The sequence below is a fragment of the Dasypus novemcinctus genome, chromosome 21, assembly GCF_030445035.2.
Source record: "Dasypus novemcinctus isolate mDasNov1 chromosome 21, mDasNov1.1.hap2, whole genome shotgun sequence".
Taxonomy (NCBI): domain Eukaryota; kingdom Metazoa; phylum Chordata; class Mammalia; order Cingulata; family Dasypodidae; genus Dasypus; species Dasypus novemcinctus.
In genome coordinates, this window is record NC_080693.1 from 80,108,028 (window position 1) to 80,127,807 (window position 19,780).

Here is a 19,780-nt window from a genome sequence, read left to right on the forward strand (position 1 = left end):
CCTAGCTAAGCAATTGGGAACTTTTAGAAGAAACAGAGGGACAGTCAGAATATAAAATAAATTATAGGAATGCAAAAACACAAGCATTTATGTACATCAAATTTGCCTCATAGTTCTAAAATCCCGGTTCTTTAGCTTCTTGCCAGGAGGTTTGAATCTGACCAGAGGTTTAGAAATGCCAAGGAGTTGGAACATTTAGTGCAATTAATTCAATAAAGTTGGGATCAGGCCCTCAGGACAGCTGGGATTTCTGCCTCCTTTTCAGCCTTTGTGATTATTTCTCCATGTCTCTCTTTGGTCCCCCATCCCATCCCTGTCCTCATCCCCACACCCCCGTCCTGCCTGTCCCCTCCCCCCATGAGTGGCACCTTGTGACTAAAAGCCGAGCAGATAGCCCAGAGCTGCACAGGAATGGCCTGCCGTCTACCTGCTCTATCTCTGATCCCCAAGCTTCTGTTGGTTGCCTTGGGTACCACCCTAGTAGATAGGAGACTACTGGGCCCTGGGGCAGAGGAAAGCAGTAGGCAAGGCAAGGGCGGGAGCAGCGCTGGGGGCACAGCACACATTCTCTTCCTTCCCTGGAATAATTCTCCCCGTGCTGAGTTGCCTGAGCCCTACTGCGCCGGGAATAGTTTCTTCCTCTAAGCCAGGCCACAAACTCCCACAGGTAAGGAGCTGCTCCAGCAGGCAGCTCAGCTGTCAGGGTAGAATGTTCCTTCTCCTCTTGAGAGCCTCCAAATGGTAGAAAGCATGACCCTGAGCAAACATTCCTTTTACCTGAGGTGGTAGAACAGATCTGGTGGCCCAGGGGACACAGGCAAGCCATCTGTGAAAAATGAGTTTACCTCAAGTTGCTGAGCCTTCTAGGTAAGTTTTGAATAGATAACCTTGAGAAAAGAGGCCTGACCATCTTGGCTTCTCTCTTCCCTGGTAAATGTATTACAAACCTCTCCCTGCAATTCAGTGCCTCCCCAAGCCGAGCTTCAGCAAAGAGAATGGGCCTCTCATGAGGGGAGGGCATGACAGCCCCTGATAGTTCCTAAAGGGCCTCACGTGGGACCACCAGCCCTGCCTACCTCCTGTGGAAGACGAAGAGCGTCCCAGGCGTTTTCCTTCTGGAAAATCTTTGTATTCAGCTGCCACTAGGCGGGGGGTGGTGGGGACTGCAGTTATACACCTTGAAATGGCCAGTGCCAGGCTTCCCAGGTGTAAGATTCCTCTTCCTCAGAGTTGGCTCTGCCCAGAGCCCCAAAACTGAGACTGGGGCCTCCTATCTGCTGGGGGCCTTGTCTCTGGGGGCTACACAGTGTAGGGCCTGCTCAGGAATACTTGTGGCACTGGTAACCCTTTGTGAGCCTGGTACCCTGCCCAATGGTTCTGTTTCCCCTCAAAAGCTAGGAGAGCGTCCTAAGAGTGGGTTTTAGTGAAAGTTGAGACAAAGTCTTGACCCTTGATAGTGCCACCTGATAAGCTGGCAAAGGCCAGCCATCTCAGCCTACCCCACAGAAGACATTCAAGGAAGCATGTCAGACCAAATCCAGAAAACCGCATACTTCTCTGTCCTCCAAAAGAATGTGCCCTTCCGACATCTCCTGTGATGCACACTTCCACTAAGGATCTCACTTTGTATTAAAATTGAAAGCCACTGTTCATTCCCTCCACATCAACCCTGAGGCCTGAACTCATCCTCAGATGCCTAGGTCGCTGATGAACCAATTTGGGATATGTTCATTGTCTTCTCCCTGACCCCTCTGCCTTGACCTTCTCACTGTTCACCATGTGAGTCATCAAAAGGAAGTCGGGCTGTGCCCCATTCAGAATGGCAGAGAGCCTTCAGGGCTCCATCCCCTCACGGATGCTTTGAACAACCAGCAAGAAGTAGTAGAAACATCTTTCTCAAAGCTCCAGCAAGCAGTTAAAAAGACAGCAGTAGCAGGTTGAGCACTGACCAAGGAAAAGGCCTCTTAAAAGCTGTAGGATATCCTGGCTGCGCCCTCCCCCTCCCCTCACCTGCTCAATGCAGAGCTGACTGATGGTCCCAGTGTGGATCCCTGGTCCTGGTTCCAGAGGGAGCAGAGTAACCCTTGTGCACATACTGGGAGCGTGGATGTCTGGCCCACTCTGTCAGTGATGATCTGAAGGACCCTCCGTCCCAGAACCTGCCCTGTGTGTAGGCGATAGCTTACGAAACTCACCTACAGAACGCAGTGGGAGAGCAGTTAAGTTCTGCTGCCTTGGGCAGGGGATTATTGGCTATAGGACATACAGTGCAGTGCCCAGGACCACTTATTTCCTAGGGAAGAGGGGACATTTCAGAACTATGTAAATGGGGGATTTCCTAGAGTCACACAGATCAAGGAGGGCTCTGCACTCTGGCCTGGAGCTATTCTCTAAACTCGTATGGATGAGCTCTGAAGGAGAACATTCACACAGGTCAACCTGCAAAAAGACTGGCAAAGGTATTTTCTTTTTTCCTTCTTTTTTTTGTTCAGCTCCAGACTATGAAACAAAGCGCTGTCAGAATACTAGCCGTATACAAACTTAAGGAACAGACACTGCAGAGTCGAAATGCCCATGATAACACACTAAAATATCAAAATGTCCAGGTTTTAGCAAAAGATTACAAAACATACAAAGAAAGAGGAAGCAATGGCCCAGGCAAAGGAAAAAATTAAAGAATTAGAAACTATCGGTGAGGAAGACTAGACCTGGAACACATCAAAGACTTTTTAAAAAATGGTCCTGAGGATATTCAAAGAGCTAAAGGAAAACATGAACCAGAAAACTAAAGGAAGATTGGATGTAGCTCAGTGGTTGAGCACCTGCTTCCCATGCATGAGGTCCCAGGTTCAATACCCAGTACCTCTTTTAAAAAAAAAAATTTAAAGGAAATCTAGAGAGATGAAAATTATGAAAAGGAACCAAATGAGCCCAAGACCACAGTAACAGAAATTTAAAATTTCTTAGAGGGGTTCAACAGCATATTGGAACTGGCAAAAGAATCAGAAAACTTAAAACTATTGAAATCATTCTGTCTGAAGGGCAGAAAGAAAAAGAAAGTGAAGAATAGTGAAGAGAGCCAGAGGAACCTGAGGGACCCCATCAGGCATGCTGATACACTCAATGTGGGAGTCCCGGAAGGGGAAGAAAAAGAAAATATTCAAAGAAATAATGACTGAAAACTTCCCAAATTTAAGGAAAGATATGAATATACACATCCAAGATGTTCAACCAACTCCAAACAGAATAAACTCAAATAGACCCACACTATGACCTGTTATAATCAGACTGTTAGATGCCAAAAATAAAAAGAGAACTCTGAAAGCCACAAGAGAGAAGCAAGTGTCACATACAAGGGAACCTCAGTAAGGTTAAGTGCCAACTTCTCATTGGAAACCATGGATGCAAGAAGGCACTGGGATGGCATGTTAAAAGCAAAAAAGTACCAACCAGGAATTCTATATTCAGCAAAATTGTCTTTCAAAAGTAAGGGCAGGGGAGTGGAGTTCAGAAAATGGACTGATAAATAGGCAGACAATTAGATAACAAATGTGACAAAATGTTGGAATTGGTGCATCTGGGTATCTGGGAGCATGGAGTAGGTCAGAGTTCTCTGTATGGGGTTTATACTTACTCTTCAAAGTACTTCAAAATAAGAGTTTTTAAAGGGTGGGGGGGCAGGGGCAGTCAGGAGAATTCAACAACAAAAACAGACCTGGCTCAGTTTATCCTGCATGTGAACATGTCTGGCCACAAGCTGGGTGGAGAAGAGCACTGTGGCCGGGAAGGGCTCCGTGCGACTCTGTGGGTCTTGGATGTACACACTTATACGTAGCACTTGTGGCCACAGCCTGAGACTGTGGGGCAAGGGTCTGTTGTAAGCACCCTTCCCTCGTCTTCTGTAGGACAAGATCCAGAAGCTGTACGAGAGGAAGATAAAGGAAGGAATGGATATGAACTACATTATCCAAAGGAAAAAAGAATTTCGGAACCCCAGGTGAGTTTTCCAGGAGCTTGTAGGGCCAGTTGAGTCAGTGATATTAGACTGGGGACCAGGGACACACACCCCCACACACACACACCCCGGGAGATGGGGCCAGGGGCAGAAGCTCAGCTAAGATGCTGCCTGAACCCGAAGGGGTTGTCACCCAGATCATCAGTTTGCTGAGTGCGTTCTAGGCACAGCAGCCTGCATTAACACCATCCAAAGGTTTGCTGTTTGCAATCCAGTCGAAACGCAGGCAACCGGTGAGGGTGGAAATAAGAACCCTGGTTTGGGCTGGGAGCACCTGGACGAGTTCTCATCCCTGCTCTACTCTCAAAGCAGTTTACCTCTCCAGGCCTTAGTTTCCTCCTCTGTAAAATGAGTGGCTTTGGACTGAATGAACTCTGGTTCCTTCTTCCAGCTTTACAAAGAAGTTGATTCTGTGGGTAGATGAGCAGTTTTAGTAGCAGAGCTATCCAGGGCTCGAAGCCTGGGGTGGGGACAGCAGGGATTGGCCTGGCCCCCCACGGGCTGGAGTGTGATCACTCCCACCCAGCCACACACCCCTAAGGTTAGGTGTGCAGGTCTAACACAAAACCCCACCGTCAACTCAGCACCATGCCCAGCTCCACGTCAACAGCTCTGTCTCACCTGAAGCATCAAGGGGCCAGAAGTGATTTTTATGTCAGGCCAATGGACTTTTCCCCTCCCCTCAGGAAGCTTGCTTAGAACACAGTTGAGCCGGGCAAGATCTTAAAGATTCATCTCAGCCCCCGAAGCTGGATGGTTCTGGTAATCTCTTGAAATTCAGTACCATGCAGGGGCCTGACTAGTGCCTGCTCAGTTCCTTGTGGCATTCTTCTTCCAGCATTTACGAGAAGCTGATCCAGTTCTGTGCAATTGATGAGCTCGGCACCAACTACCCAAAGGTGTGTCTTGCATGGGGTTAGGGGCCGGGATGGGGGGATGGGGTCAGGGCTCTGTGCCAGCTCAGCTGGGTTTCACCTGGAGCTACAGGAAGGGGCCCGGCAGTAGCACTGCTGGGCAGCAAGCACATACCCCTCTCTTTTGTTTGAGTCCCTGTGGTTCTGAAATAATCCACTAAAGCTGTTCCCATGGCAAGCCTGGTTCTCTGGGCCCCTGGCTAGTGGGGATCTGCGTGTGGACTCGAGGTCCTGTAGACCAGTGTGAGGGCTTGCTGAGCATACCCGTACTGCATGAGCAAACTCCGCTTCCTAAATGCTTGTTGGCCAGGGCCTGGGCTGGAGACTAGAGATGTCAGGGGGAAAGGACCCCAGGTTGACGAGTTCCCTGGAAAACTCAGAAGAAAATAGACCTCGTTTTCTAAGACATTTGTCATCTGGGGGTCCTTACTGACCGCAGCTTTAACCTTCTCTTTTTCAGGACATGTTTGACCCCCATGGCTGGTCTGAGGACTCCTACTATGAGGCATTAGGTAGCTTTCCATCCACTCAGTCAACATGTATTTGAGAGTCTCCCTATGGCAAACTGTGTCTGAGGGACTGGGTATAGAGTCTTGAATGAGAAAACCGTTTATCTCTGAAATAGCAAAGGCAATGGATGGTTGAACAAGTAATTCCACCAACAGTGAGGATTATGATGCTTGGGGTCCAGCCAAGAGGGAGGGAGGGCCTCACTGAGGAAGCCATGTCCTAGCTGAGGTTTGAACTGTGTAGGGACTAGCCAAGCGGATGCCGGCATGTGCTGAGGCCAGTGAGAGCAGAGCATATTCTCGAGGAGCCCACTTGGGAGAACTGAGAGGAATTTCATAGGAACCAAGCTCTTAACCCACAGATCTCAAGCCAGCAGCCCCTGATCAGACCTGGCCTGAAGATATGTTGGATTTGGCCTGCAAATGTTTTGTCTTATTTTAGTTTGAATTAGTTACTCACATTTTACATAAAAATCCCTGGTTCCAGCTCCATCCACACTAGGCCTGCGTTCCCACATGGCATCTGTCAGCTGGGGCTCAGGCTGCTGATCCCTCCAGATGAATGCTCAGAGCCAGCCCCCAAACCTTTGGGCCTGAAGCCCCTGCTTTAAACAGACCGAAAGCAGCACCTCATTTTGTTTATTGTTCTAAGCCCTTGAGGGCTGAAGGGGACTCTAGCCCTGTGAAAGAGCAGACAGGGTGGCTCACTGGACTGGGTTCCTTGGCCTAGAGTGCCTCCTGACATGACAGCAGCTTCAAGGCTGCTTTCCTAACAACATGTCTTATCTTTGTAGCCAAAGCGCAGAAGATTGAAATGGACAAATTGGAAAAGGCCAAAAAGGAGCGAACAAAAGTAAGTGATGAGCACTTATCTTGGGTGAAGGGGCAGGCGTTTGGAGTGCACAGGTCCCGCTGGCTAAGTCCAGAGGGTTTCCAGATTTCTGTCCCCAACCTTCACCCCCACAGTTTGTTGCCTGACGATGCTGTGAGCAGCCTTAAATGTGCCTTCTGGACCAAACAGGCCTTGCTGGATATCCAGCCTCTCTGTAGCTCAGCTCGAAGACGCTTCCCTGTTGCTTCAGTTTGGTTTCCGAGTGTCTTTCAATTTGATGCATTTTACCCTCCCCCTTCCCTGCCTCCTTAGCCCCTTAGATCTGCAGAGCCCTGATGGCCTTGTCCCTTTGGGGCCATCAGGGCCTTCCCTGGCCTGAATGGAGGGAAGTTATTTCCTCCCAAGAGTGCTGGGCTCCAGCTGGCTCTGGCCTACGCATCTCGTGGCCTCCTGAGCTTCCTCAGCAGCCCCTGGCTCAGTGCTTCCCTGCAGCTCCCATGTCTAATGTCAGGTGACCCCTCGTTTGAGGGCCCTGCATACCACTTCCTCCCAGCGATCTGGTCTGTGAGACCAAATGTTACCTCCGGGCATGATGCCCCTTAGGACCAGAGGCTCCAAGAGAGAAAGCCAGGTACTCGGGACACCAGCTCGTCCCACCTCTGGTTTGGCTCGACCCTCCTCACAGCAGCCACGTGGCCTCCAGGACGCTGCCCTCGCCCTGAGCCACAGGGGCTGTGGGACCTGGGTACACTGGGGGCCTTCTCAGCGGCGCCAACTGTCAGGCCAGGAAAGCGGGAGCTGGTGCTAGGGGGTGATCTGGCGTTCTCATTCTTAACCCTTGATTGAATTTCCCTTCTCTCTCTTTCCCTCCCCCTTCCAAACCCCAGGCTTATTGCAGGGACGTGTCTGCAGCGCCTGGGGACCGGAGCTGTCCTTCCCCTGTGCGGGCGGGCACCGCCTCCTGGGGATGAGGAGGAGGGGCCTGGCCAAACGGTTCTGGGCATGTGAGGTGGGGCGGTGGGCCGGGGCGGGGAGCCCGGGCATGGGCAAGAACAGGGTGATGCCGGGAGGGGCCCGAGTTCTGTTTGGGAAGCTCTTTCAGAGCAGTGAGAGGCCCCTCGGGCTCTTCTGAGACACCTCTCCCCCACAGCCGTCACAGCAGAGTTGGTTTTCAAGTGCCAAACTCCTGTCCCCGGGAGCAGACGGACGGCAGAGGATGTGGACGGGAGCTTGGCACGGGCTTCATTCCCTCCCCTCTCCCCTTGCAGATTGAGTTTGTGACGGGCACCAAGAAGGGCACCACGACCAATGCCGCAGCTACCACCACCGCCACCGCCAGCACGGCTGTTGCAGGTACAGAGCAATTGTCCTGGCTGCCCATGGAAGGCAGGAGGCATTTCCCTGGCTTTTTGGGGAGGATGGGTCAGGAGGATTTGAGCCCAGGAGTCTGAAGACCAGCCTTGGAGCTGTGGGTGGGGCCCCAGCCTGCAGGGAGAGGGCTGTGGTTGGTGGTTTCAGTTGGTCTCAGTCCTGATTTGCCTCTTATTTTATCCCCAGATGCCCAGAAGCGGAAGAGCAAGTGGGACTCCGCCATCCCAGTGACGACCATCGCTCAGCCCACCATCCTCACCACCACAGCCACCCTGCCGGCTGTCGTCACGGTGACCACCAGTGCCAGTGGTTCCAAGACTACTGTCATCTCTGCCGTGGGCACCATCGTGAAGAAGGCCAAGCAGTGACCTGAAGAACTGGCTTGGGGCCAATGGGACATTCTCCTCTCCGTTGAGGGAGCAGCCGGGTGACTGATGCCCCCTGGGAGGTGCTGCATTGTACATTTCAGACTGGAACCTGCCCCTAGATGCCCTCTGTCACCCTGAGAAGAACCTCTGTTGGACCTTCCAGCCCAAGGGCTGGGGCCTGTGGACGGTGGCCTTGTGCCAGCTGGGGTCTGCGCCCTATTAAAGCGCTGTATTCTTAAATCTTGGCATCTCAGCTACACTCTTCTACGGTCTGTTTCCCAGCAGATGCACAAGCTCAAGTGCTCTGTGCATCTTTTTTTTTTTTTTTTTTTTAAGATTTATTTATTTTTTCCACTCCCCTTGTTGTTTGCACTTGCTGTCTGCTCGTCTTCGTCTTAGGAGGCACTGGGAACTGAACCTTGGCCTCCCATGTGGGAGGGAGGTACCCAATCACTTGAGCCTTCTCTTCTCCCTGTTTGTTGTGTCTCTCACTGTTTCCTTGCTGTGTCTCTTCATTGCATCATCTCGCCGTGCCAGCCTGTCAGCTGCTGTCTTGCTGTCTTGCTCATCTACTGGGAACTGAACCCGGGACTTCCCATGTGGTGAGCAGACACCCAGCTGCTTGAGCCACATCCGCTTCCCTCTCTGTGTCTTCTTGGTTGGAATTATTACCTCGGGGTAAAAACTGGGGGAACGAAGCCTGTGGCGCTGCTAGGCAGATGGTCATTCCCAATGTTCTGCCTCTTGGTGTGGGCAGGGGGACAAGAACCCGTGCTCCAGGAGCAGCTGCACACTCCCCAGAGCCCTGCTCGGGCACACCCAGACCTTTGAAGTCAAGCCAGTTATCAGAAGAGACAGAGCGAGGTCCCCGACCTACGCGGGGAGCGGGGAGCAGCGCTGGCGCCGGGACTGAGGCTGCCCAGTCCTCGTCCCCGGTGAGCACTGCCAGCAGGACCCGAGGGTGGGAGAGATGAATCACCTCCTGCTCAGCTCATTGTTGACAAGAGAGCCCACTCCGTGCAGGAGGATTCCTGCCACCCCACCCTTCCTCTGGGCGTTATCTGGGCCCCACAGTGGCTTGGGCAGCTCCAATGGCTGCTGGGCTCTTCTCAGGGCCAAAACGGCCTTTCTGGACTCTGGCCTGTGAGTCCAGAGGGGGCTGGTCTATCTTCCTCGTTCTCTGGCAGTGCTCCTTTCCATGTAGCGGAAGGGTGAGTGTCAAAGGAGGAAGCCAGGCTGAGAAGAGCCGTGTCGTTTCCACAGGGAGGGCAGGGACTTAGGAAGATGGTCCTGGCGCTGTGATGGACCCGTGATGCTCTTGCCGCAAACCAAGGAGCATGCTGAACTCTGCTCTGTGATCCCGAAACAAAATTCAGGGTCCCCCACCCCCGCCACACTCAGGCCCTCCTTGGTGGGACTCCTTGGTGGTCGCCTGCCCCAGGTGCCGTGGGGGTCGTGTGGGGACAGCATGGAACATGGGAGGAGCAGTCTCCGCCTGTGGGCTGGGGCCTTTCCCCTATCAGCCTCTTTCCTTCTCTGTCAAATCGCAGTAATAAAAGTTTCATGAGGTGGTTGTAAGGAGTCACTGAGACGATTTACGCAGAATCCTTATAAACTGTAGAGTACTCTACAAATGCTTGTCGTTGGCCATCCAATTCCTCTTTGCTGTAAAACCAAGAAGAGAAGCAAACTCTAGAGATGGTAAACCTGTCCAGGGTCGCAGGGGGCTGGTGACAGCAAGACCTGCCCTGAGCCAAGTTGTCCCCATCCTGGGCTCTTTCTGGGGGCATTTGCTCTACCCCTCCCTGCTGTGCTCCCAGCCCTGCAGTTGAGCCACCCAGGTTGGATCCGCGTGCCTCCCGTACAGCTCCAGCATGTGGGTGCAGGAAAAAACAGGCTCAAGCTGGGCAGACCCAAGCTGCAAGGGCTGCTCCACGTCTCGGAAGCCTCGCAAGTTGCCCAAGGCCTTGCGTGCCCAGAAGCATTTCACAGAGGAGGTCCTGGAGGAGCAGTAACAGCCTCCGCGGGGACTGGAAGTCCCTGCCACCAGGGACCCGAGGGTGTTGGTGACTGCTTCCTCTCTTCCTGAGAATTGCCCAGGTCCTCCCCCTGAGCCCCGGACCCCCCAGCTCTCCTACCCCTCTTCCTCCCCCACTGATGGGGACGTCATAAAACCCTCCCATCCCACTCTACCTCAGGCCCGCAGCACCTCTGCCACTCCATGCCAGCTCCCACCAGCCTAGCAGAGTCCTCTGGTCGTGTCAGGTGGCCCTCCGCCCTCCACAGGAGAAAGCGTCCCCTTCAGCATGGCAAGAAGGCCAAACGTTCTCAATCACCTCGACACCCTGTCCTTCTGCCACCCCCTCCACCCCCACCCGCTCTGCTTCAGCTGCTCTCGTCCTTGTCACTATAGGCCTTTTCACACTCGACACCTTTGCGTGTGCAGTGCCTGCAAGGTGCAGCTCAGGTTTTCATCATCCCTCCCCTGCTCCACTCTCGCTGCTCTACTAGCACTTACTCTAGTGCCCTGAGGTCCTCTGCCCACACACTGGGCTTCGACCACTGGTGTCTCCTCGCCCTTGTAAGCAAACCGGCCGTAAACGACGCTGTGGCCCTGTGCCTGGCCTGAGGAAAGTGCTCAGCCATTGGCTGGGTGGAGGCTGGGAGACCTGCGTTGCTCATTTTCTAAAGGTACAGCCTCTACCCGATGGGTGGCTGGACCAAAAGCTCTCACCCCACCCTGCCCCTAGCACACCTCTAGAGAATAATTTGCAGCCCACTTTGGGGACTCACGGTTTAAACTGCCAGCTCCAGGCTGACTAGCAGGCAGTATGTTTCATTCCTCTTGGTGTCCCAAGCACCTGGCCCGGGAGCTTATTAAAGGATTGTAAAATCAGTGAGTGAGTGAACAAATAGACAAGTCGGGCTCACCAGAGGCCACGTGATGAGCGCAGGGGAGTGGGGAGGAGCTATCTGAGGTTCATGGGATTCTCCTTCCATTTCAAGGGGCTTCACCTCCTGCAGAGCCACGGAGGGAAGCCCCCTCCATGGCAGCCGCTCTCTGGCCCTAAGAGTGGCTGCAGAAGGAGGCACTAGGGTTTATTTTGTGTGAAATTAATAAGTAATACTACAAATCTTAACTGTTTGGAGAACCCAGTGTAAACTAAGGATCTTCTCACCAGCAAATTCCACCCTACATCTGATACAGCACAGGTTTTCTATATGATCTTAAATGATTCATGGGCACACATGTACCCCACAGGTGCCAGGTAATGAAACCTGGACTCGAAGGAGCCGGAGGAGCCTCATGGCTTGTCTTAGCTGGGCCTCCTGGGGTGGACGCTCACCTCTCCAGGTACCCAGGCCCCTGAGTCATTTTTAGGAGGGTCCCGGCAGTGGGACGCAAAAGGGGCTGCCAAGCCCCGCAGCCCGTGGCAGCACCTACCTGCGTCTGGCCCGCGTCTCCTTCCCTAGGAGGGCATCCCAGCCCTCCCCTTGTTCCACCAACAGGTGAACGCAAGTCACACACCCCAGCTCTCTAACTAATGGGGCCTCCAGGCAGTCTAGAGTTAGCTGCCCTCTGAGTTCCTGCTCTGTGCTCCCCTTTTCTAGTACAGGCTGGACACCTGCTGGAGTGGCTCAGCAGCATGGGGCACTAGTGCCAGATCTGAGCACCTCAACCAACCTGGGGTTCCACTCGGCACCTTGCTCCCTCACCAGCTGCCCAAAACTCCTTCCACGAGGCTCCCAAATCCAGGAGTGAGACTTTCTGAGAGCTTGGCCTATAGGAAGCAGCTCTTAGATGACCGAGCAAGGTGGCTGAGTGGCAACTATGGTTTGCCCATTTGCAGTGAGCACTGGGGTGTCCACTCTGGGAGGTGGCCGGCCGCACCTATTTTGCAGATGGGAAAACTGAGGCTCTGGGGGGCTATGTGATAATCCCATTCGGGTCATCTGCACTTATACTGAGCACCTGCTAAGTGCCAGGCACTGTCTTAGGTGCTAGGGCTAAAAGGATGCACTGAAGAGGGCAGGTTCATAGTCCAGCGGAGCAGAGGAACCCCTAAATAGCAAACCAATGTGACAAGTGCCATAATGAACCATGCTGCAGGGGCTATGGGGACACAAAACCCAATCTGGGATGCAAGGAGGTCCAGGAAGGGTTTTTGGGGCATGTGACATCAGCACAGTCTTTGAGGATGAGGATAAACCAGCCTAAGAGCAGAGGGACCAGACAGGTGCAAAAGCTCCGGGGCCTGGAGCTACTTGGTTTGCCCGGAGGCATTGCTGGCAGGTCGGGCTAGAGAAACAGCCAGCGCCCTGTTCCCTGGCGAGCCACTATCTTGAGCACCCCTCTTCTGTAATCAGCTGCTCTGGAGAGATTGCAAATAGGAGACAGCGGGTCAGAGCTGGAAATTAGCTTGACAAGAGCTGGAACCGTTCCCCAAGAGCCTCCCTGCCAGCTAGGGGCTGGCCCCACCATACGTGTCATTGTTCCCATTTTAGGGAGGTCTAAGCAGCTTGCCCAAAGCCACGCAGAGGACTGACTCTCTGTTCAGACTTCCTCTCGGGAGGTACAGAGACGGAAGGGACCCAGTGAACGACAAAGCAGGGCTGGGACCTGGACCCAGCTGGGGGCCATCCCTGAGCCCCACCCTGGCCCTGGCATAGGAAGGCGGGAGGGTGGGAGGCGTGTGCCGGGAGCTGAGGGTCCGTCGAGGCAGCCGCCGCCCAGTCCGGGGCAGGAAGGGCGCCCCTCCCCGGCAGGGGGCCTCCGGGGAGAGGGGGCAGTGCGGAGCCTGGACTGGGGAGGAGGGAGGGCTCCTCTCCCGCGGCCCTCGGGCCCGCCCTCTCCTCCACCGCCCCTCCCCACGCCGCCTGGGGAGCCACAGCCTTTTCCGGGGGGCGGGCCCGGCCCGGCTCCTGCCCGGACAGGTGCGCGCGGCGCGCAGGAATGCAGCGGGCCTGACTCACCGGCCGCTTCCTACCTGCCCGCCCGCGCCGGGAAGCCGCCCCGCCCCGCGCCTGCCCTCCCTCCCGGCCGCCCTCCCTCCCGGCGCGTTGGCTTCGCACGCCTCCAGCCCGCAGCCGCCGAGCGCGCAGCCAGCCCCGGAGGGCGCGAGCCGGCGCCGAGGTAGGTCCGGCCGGCGGCCGCGGGGCAGAGGGGCGGCGGGGGGCGCGGGGCCGCGCTCTGCAGGCCCCGCCAGGGTCCCTGCTCCCAGGGCGCGGCGTGCACCCCGGGACCTCAGAGGCAGGAGAAAGTGCGCGCCCGCCCCAGCCTGGGCAGCTGGCAGGGCTGCGGTTTGGGGACGGTCGCCTGGCTTCTGTCTCCCCGCCCTTCCCTTGGCCAGGGCCAGCAGGGGCTGGCTCCCTCTGCCCAGGCTGTCCAGGGCAGGTGCCCGACCGGCCAGGGTGTGTCAGGGTGCAGGCGGGAGCAGAAGCACAGGGGGAGCCTGGAGAAGGTGCTTGGCAGGGGCAGCAGGGAGAGAGCCTGGGCGCTGGGGGCTGTGGGGGAGAAGCGGGCAGGCACTGAGGGCCGCCAGGCCTGCTGGGCTCAGCCCCTCTGGAGTTTGCCGAGACCCCAGGGAGCAGTCCGCCTGACAAGCAGCCACCCCCGTCCTTTGGCTAGCCAGTGCCACCGTCCACCAGGGGAGTTCCTGACTTTCCTCTTGGCCAAGCACCCATCCGTGCTCCCTACAAAGTCAGCTCCAAGAAGTGCCCCTAACTTCCCGGCTGTGCCCACCACTGTGACTCCTAGAGCAGCCCCTTTCCCACCCTCCCCACCCCTGGGGTGGCCCTCTGGCTGCGGCCTCAGGGGCTCGGGTGGCTCCTGAGGGCAGGCCCTGCCCCCCCCCCCGCCACCCATGCCCTGCCACCCCCGGAGTGTGGCGCCCACTTGGGCTCAGGAGCGCGGGCACCACTGTCCTGGCAGAGCTGGAAGTGGAGCTAAGGGTCCCCACCCTGGAGGCCGAGGAGGGGAAAAGTGGCAGGGAGGTCAGTGACAAAGGGGTGCCTTCTCCGTGGCCCTGATTTCCCGGGGGTGACAGAGCAGCCCAGGGGCCAGGGACACTGAGGGTGAGTGCCTGGGCCCTCCAGGGAGGGGAGAGGGGGAAGCAGAAGGGGGGAGGGCTTGGCATTGGACGTGCTGAGCGGGGGGGTCCGTGAGGAAGGGGGTTTGGCATGAGGAGACTTCTGAGTCTGTGTGCAAGTGGCCAAGGGACGTGTCCATGTGACTGCATGTCCCTGTGTGTGTGCAGTGTGAACACATTCAGGAATGGCGGTCTCATACTCCAGCACCTGGGCTGGTGCGTACCTAAAAGTCCTCCTGGCCTGGTAGGACCTGGGGCAGGCTGGTGGGGACCAGGGCAGGCTGGGGGCACCCGGGGCAGCCTGGGGGGATGGTATGTGGCAAGCTGGGGGTGTCTGGGGCAGGCTGGGTGTGTGTGTGTGTGTGGCAGGCTGGTGGGGGCCGTGGCAAGCTCGGGGGGTGTGGGGCAGGCTGGTGGGGGCCGTGGCAAGCTTGGGGGGTCCGGGGCAGGCTGGTGGGACCCAGGACAGGCTGGGAGTAAGTGTGTGACAGGCTGGGGGTGCTGAAGAGTGTGCGTTCTGAGTACTTGGCCCAAACCCACGTGACCACATCTTCCCATAGGTCCACAATCCTAATTTTTATGTGAAATCTCATCATTTTTAACCTTGGCAGCTACTTTTAAAACTCTTAAACACTGCTTGAGTCCAGCAAAACCCTCGTGAGTTCGGAGCCGGCCCCCTAAGGTCACTTCAGAGCCCGGGTCTCAGGCGAGGCTGATGGGGTGGGTCGGGATGGCCTGGGTGGGGCTCGGGCTCTCGGTGCAGCGGCGGTGGGCGAGCCTTCCGGCCTCCGTCCCATCTGCGAGATGGGGCTAATGCGAGCGCCTTCCCTACCAGTTCCTGTGGGGCACAAACACTCTCACGGGCATAAAGCGCCGGGTGCGTTGGCTCTTAGTATCGTAAGGCGGCGCTTTCAGCATGCCCGCTGGGTGCCAGGCAGGAAGGGTGAGTAAGCGCTGCCGGTGCCCATACCTGTGGGCGTGGGGCAGCCCCGGAGGCCCGAGGCTGCATTGTGCAGCGGTGGGTGTGGTGCCATTATCCCAGCGGCTGCAGGAAACGCATTTCCCCCAGGGGACCCCACCTCGGCTGGCTCAGGCTCCCTCACCCCCAGCCCCTCTTGGCCTGGGCCCTTGAGGGTACTTTGGTGGGCAGCTCCTCTCCAGCAGATCTGCCCGTGGCTAGGCTGCAGCTGCCCGCGGCCCCCTCGGGAGGCAGCGCCATCCTGCCCCACCCCAGTGCCAACGGGGCCTCCCAGCACTGGGGGGGGCTTCAGCTCCCCCAGTGTTGGGGCCACCCCTGCCCCAGCAGCCAGGGATGGAGAAAGCACCCAGGTAAAGGGGTTAGTGGGCCGGGGCCACTGGCAGGACCTGGCCTAGAGAGAAAGGCCACGCCCCTGACCTTTGCCTTCAGCTCGGCAGGCAGGGGCGGCTCCGGCCTCCCCTTCCCTTCCAGGGCCTCAGGCTGCCCATCTGTCAAAGGCCCCAGGAGTGCGTGTGTCCTGGGGGCTGCTGCTGGGACCTTGAAGGGCAGCTGGGGGCTGCTGGGGCGGTGGCCCCCACGGGTGCGTGAGCAGGGAGGCACATGCCACCGTGCTCTGGGCCACCTTTGGAGAGGAGTGAGCTGGTCGGGGCCCCGGGAACTTGGGTAAGGCAGGGGATTCCCACCCACCCCGATGGCGCGGCTGCCACTGCCGAACCGGCCAAGTGCAACGAGCTGCCCCCTTGCAGCCCAGGCCCCAGATCATGTTGGGGTCCCCTGCCTGTAGCCGCTCCACCTTCACCACGGGGTAATCGGGCCTGGACAGAGCAGGGGCAGGGAGGGAGAGCCAGGGCTCCCTCGAGCGGCCCACCTGGTGGGGGGCCTCGGCCTCAGTTTCTGCACCTGCCATGGGGATAGTGTCACCGCTCCTGGCAGCGCTGACGGATCCAGTGGGCCAACAGCAGGGACCAGGCCTGCCAAGCGTCATACGTCACCTGTTGCGGTCACACAGGAGGAAGACGATGGGAGGGCCACGTTCCAGCCCGGGGGCCAGGCTGCTGCTGCTGGCCCTGCTGAGTGCCAGCCTCCCCGGGGGCACAGGTGAGTTGGTGCTCCCTGCCGCACCCCTCTTGGCAGGGGCACACCCTTCAGGCTGTCACCCTCACACGGGGACCTTGTGCCCATCCAGACGCTATCTCTGCCACTTGACAAACTAAGGGCTGGTGGGCTCAAGGCTCTGCAGGCACCTGGGCTGTGCGGCCTCCATGAACTGAGGACCTACTGTGTGCCAGGCAATGGGGGCACAGCAGTAAACAAGACAGATATGGTCCCCTTTGTCATGGGGAGGCCCACGGGACAGATGAGCCACGTAGCAGCTGTTACACTGAGGCACACACCGTGGGGGCCAGGGAGTGGTCGGGCAGCTCATGGCAGGTCTCAGGAAAGGCTGAGGCTCTTAGGGACAGCATGGGGACAGCCATTCCAGCCAGCGAATGGGCAGCACCGAGGACCCCCTGACAGCCCCTCTGTGGGGCTGCCTGCTTCTCCAGCCCCCCCACCCATCAGGGCTGGCCTCTGTCCCAGCCCCACCACCCTTCCCTCGGAACTTGAGGTGGAAAGTTCCAGATTCAAAACATAGCTCTGCCAGTTTGTACCTGCACTGCCCTGGGCAGATCAGGTCACTTCCCGGGACCTCCGTATCCTCCTCGGTCTCAAGGGAGGGTGCACACGGGGAAGCCCTTGGCCACTCACGAGGCCCCATCCCAATGCACCTGTCCCTCTCTGCCCCGCCAGCGAACCGCTGTAAGAATGCCCAGGTGAAGAGCTGCACCGAGTGCATCCGCGTGGACAAGGACTGCGCCTACTGCACTGACCAGGTGAGCTGCCGCCCGCCAGGCCTGCCTCCCCGACCCAGAAGCCCCTCTGCCCCAGCTGGTCCCCGGCTCTGGCAGTGCCCACACTTGCCACAGCCTCGGCCCAGCCTGGGCCCAAGGTGGGCGTGGGAGAAGAGGCAAGGGGTGGCACCACCAGGGGACGGGCGTTCCACCCCGCTGACCCCATCTTCTTCTGGCCAGGTGTTCAAGGAACGGCGCTGCAATACCCAGGCGGAGCTGCTGGCTGCGGGCTGCCGGCCGGAGAGCCTGGTGGTCATGGAGAGCAGCTTCGAGATCACAGAGGTGCCTGGAAGACGGGTCCGGGGGTCCCCGCCAGCCTCGAGGCTGGCTCTTGGAGGGCGTCTGCTGCATCCTTTGCCTGGGCCGAGGTCCCTGGAGTACCCCCAGCCAACTGTCCCCTCCCCTGGCCACAGGAGACCCAGATTGACACCACCCTGCGGCGCAGCCAGGTGTCACCGCAGGGGCTGCGGGCCAGGCTGCGGCCGGGCGAGGAGCGGCTCTTCGAGTTCGAGGTGTTCGAGCCCCTGGAGAGCCCCGTGGACCTGTACATCCTCATGGACTTCTCCAACTCCATGTCCGATGACTTGGCCAACCTCAAGCAGATGGGGCAGAACCTGGGTACGGCTGGGTGGCGGGGGCAGAGGGCAGCCTCCGCCAGCTGGCTGGACACCGCTCGGGGGGCCGGGGCTCAGGACAGCTGCAGCCACCCCACAGGAAGTCCCCTTCCCAGGAGCATGCTCCGCCCCGAAGTCCTCAGAGGAGGGGCCCAGCCAGGCCCGGGGAAGGTCCACGGTGGGCAGCAGAGCCTTCTAGCCCTGACGAGGTGGGCACCACCTCCACGAGGCTGTGGCCAAGACTCCGCTCCCTGGCCCCCCAGCTTGCGAGCCCCATGACTCTGGGCTCCTGAGGCCCGTTTCCCTCAGCTCTTCACTGGGACCAGGGCTATTAGCAGCCAAGCCGAAATCCCCCAGTGGGGCCTCCTCTTCGGCCCCCAGCCAGCCCCAGCGTCCCCTTGTATTTATGCGGGGCTGGGGCTCAGCTGCGCCCTTCTTCTCTGGTTGACCCCCAGCCCAGGTCCTGAACCGGCTCACCAGCGACTACACTATTGGGTTTGGCAAGTTTGTGGACAAAGTCAGCGTCCCGCAGACGGACATGAGGCCCGAGAAGTGAGTGGCCGCGGGGGACGGTGGGCAGGCCCCTAGGCGCGGGGTCCTCCTTCTCTCTCCCCGGACACGGAAGTCGAGGTTGGCGGTGGGCACTGACACCTCCTCTCTCGCTGCCCCGCCCTGTCCAGGCTGAAGGAACCCTGGCCCAACAGCGACGCCCCCTTCTCCTTCAAGAACGTCATCAGCCTGACCCACGACCTGAACGAGTTCCGCAGTAAACTGCAGAAAGAGCGCATCTCGGGCAACCTGGACGCCCCCGAGGGAGGTTTCGATGCCATCCTGCAGACGGCTGTGTGCACGGTAAGCCCCGGGGGCACTGCCAGCCTAGAGCGAGGCTGCTGCCTTCTCGGCACGGGCGCCAGCTGCCCGCTGGCCTGCTCCGGGGCCAGGCTGAGGGGCCAAGCTCAGGTAGTCTGGGCGGCCTTCAGTTATAATCTGAAGTTAGATGTGCTGGGACCAAGGTCCCCCGGCCTCAGCGGTCACAACCTGGTTGGTTTTTTTTTTTTAATTTCTCTCTGCTTCCCCCCACCCCCCACCCCCCCGTTCTCTGCTCTCTGTGTCCATTCGCTGTGTGTTCTTCTGTGTCTGCTCGCATTCTTGTCAGTGGCACTGGGAATCTGTGTCTCTTTTTGTTGCGTCATCTTGCTGCGTCAGCTCTCCGTGTGTGCGGTCCACTCCTGGGCAGGCTGCACTATTTTCGTGCAGGGTGGCTCTCCTTACAGGGCACACTCCTTGCACGTGGGGCTCCCCTACGCAAGGGACACCCCTGAATGGCACAGCACTCCTTGCGCACATCAGCACTGCGCGTGGGCCAGCTCACCACACAGGCCAGGAGACCCAGGGTTTGAACCCCGGACCTCCCATGTGGTAGGCGGACGCTCTATCAGTTGAGCCAAATTCGCTTCCCACAACCTCATTTTGTCTTAGCCAGGGAGGCTGACAGGGCTTTGGGCTTCTGGAATCTTCAGTTGCCCTGAGACCAGTCTCCCAACCAATCTCCCCACTAACGCGGGTCTCCCAGGGCCCCACAATTGCCAAGTCCCCAGCTGTGCCGCACACCTGAAAAGGGTGCTCCTTTCTATGTGTATGTTAATTTTTTCATTTTGAAAATAATATAGACATAGTACAGGTAATCTAGAGAACAATGAACAGAACCACCCCTGATTTCAGCACTGTCAAACAGCCACTTGTTATCCTGTCAACACCTTTTGTTCCCTTTTCCTTCTTTTGTGTAGTTGGAATCAGTGTACTTATAATTCTGAAATTGGTTTTTCCCTTCTTTTTGTTAGAGAAATTGTCGATTGTGTAGAAAAATCATGCAGAAAATACAGAGTTCCCAGATGCCCCAGCCCCATTAGTAACACCTTGCATCAGTGTGGTACATTTCCTACAATTGAAGAAAGACGATTATTATAATTAGCTTATTAACTGTTGCCATGGTTTATGTTAGCATTTCCTGTTTGTGTTGCACAGTCCTGTGGTTTGTTCGGGACTTTTTTGAAAGTAGCTTTTTTAAATTTTTCACTTAACGCTTTTGTATTAGTCAGCCAAAGGGGTGCTGATGCAAAATACCAAATATTGGTTGGTTTTTTTAAAGGGTATTTATTTGGAGTAGGAGCTTACAGATACCAAGGCATAAAGCATA

The 19,780-nt window shown here is 57.2% G+C and overlaps 2 protein-coding genes across 12 annotated transcripts in view; both read left to right on the forward strand.

Moving 5' to 3' along the window:
- SAP30BP (SAP30 binding protein) overlaps positions 1-8,249 on the forward strand; it is a 39,667-nt gene extending 31,418 nt beyond the window's left edge. The window contains exons 6-12 of one of the 2 annotated variants that reach the window (XR_011646944.1): positions 3,906-3,997; positions 4,854-4,914; positions 5,390-5,441; positions 6,233-6,291; positions 7,158-7,279; positions 7,539-7,623; positions 7,828-8,249. Coding sequence is in view for 1 of the 2 variants with exons in the window: in XM_004450848.5 (XP_004450905.1) it covers positions 3,906-3,997; positions 4,854-4,914; positions 5,390-5,441; positions 6,233-6,291; positions 7,539-7,623; positions 7,828-8,009 (531 nt within the window). In the remaining variant the exon portion in view is untranslated. The remainder of the gene's footprint in view (positions 1-3,905; positions 3,998-4,853; positions 4,915-5,389; positions 5,442-6,232; positions 6,292-7,157; positions 7,280-7,538; positions 7,624-7,827) is intronic. The other variant, XM_004450848.5, reaches the window with a different exon arrangement.
- A 4,657-nt stretch (positions 8,250-12,906) lies between these two features.
- Positions 12,907-19,780, forward strand: part of ITGB4 (integrin subunit beta 4) — a 32,028-nt gene continuing 25,154 nt past the window's right edge. For 6 of the 10 annotated variants that reach the window (XM_071210804.1, XM_071210806.1, XM_071210805.1 and 3 more), the window contains exons 1-7: positions 14,269-14,342; positions 16,087-16,175; positions 16,869-16,951; positions 17,150-17,251; positions 17,383-17,587; positions 18,039-18,135; positions 18,264-18,435. In XM_071210804.1, the coding sequence (XP_071066905.1) occupies positions 14,284-14,342; positions 16,087-16,175; positions 16,869-16,951; positions 17,150-17,251; positions 17,383-17,587; positions 18,039-18,135; positions 18,264-18,435 (807 nt within the window). In that variant the 5' untranslated portion in view covers positions 14,269-14,283. Of the gene's footprint in view, positions 13,144-14,266; positions 14,343-16,086; positions 16,176-16,868; positions 16,952-17,149; positions 17,252-17,382; positions 17,588-18,038; positions 18,136-18,263; positions 18,436-19,780 lie in introns of those variants that run through there. The other 4 variants (XM_058284732.2, XM_058284733.2, XM_058284735.2 and 1 more) reach the window with 2 other exon arrangements.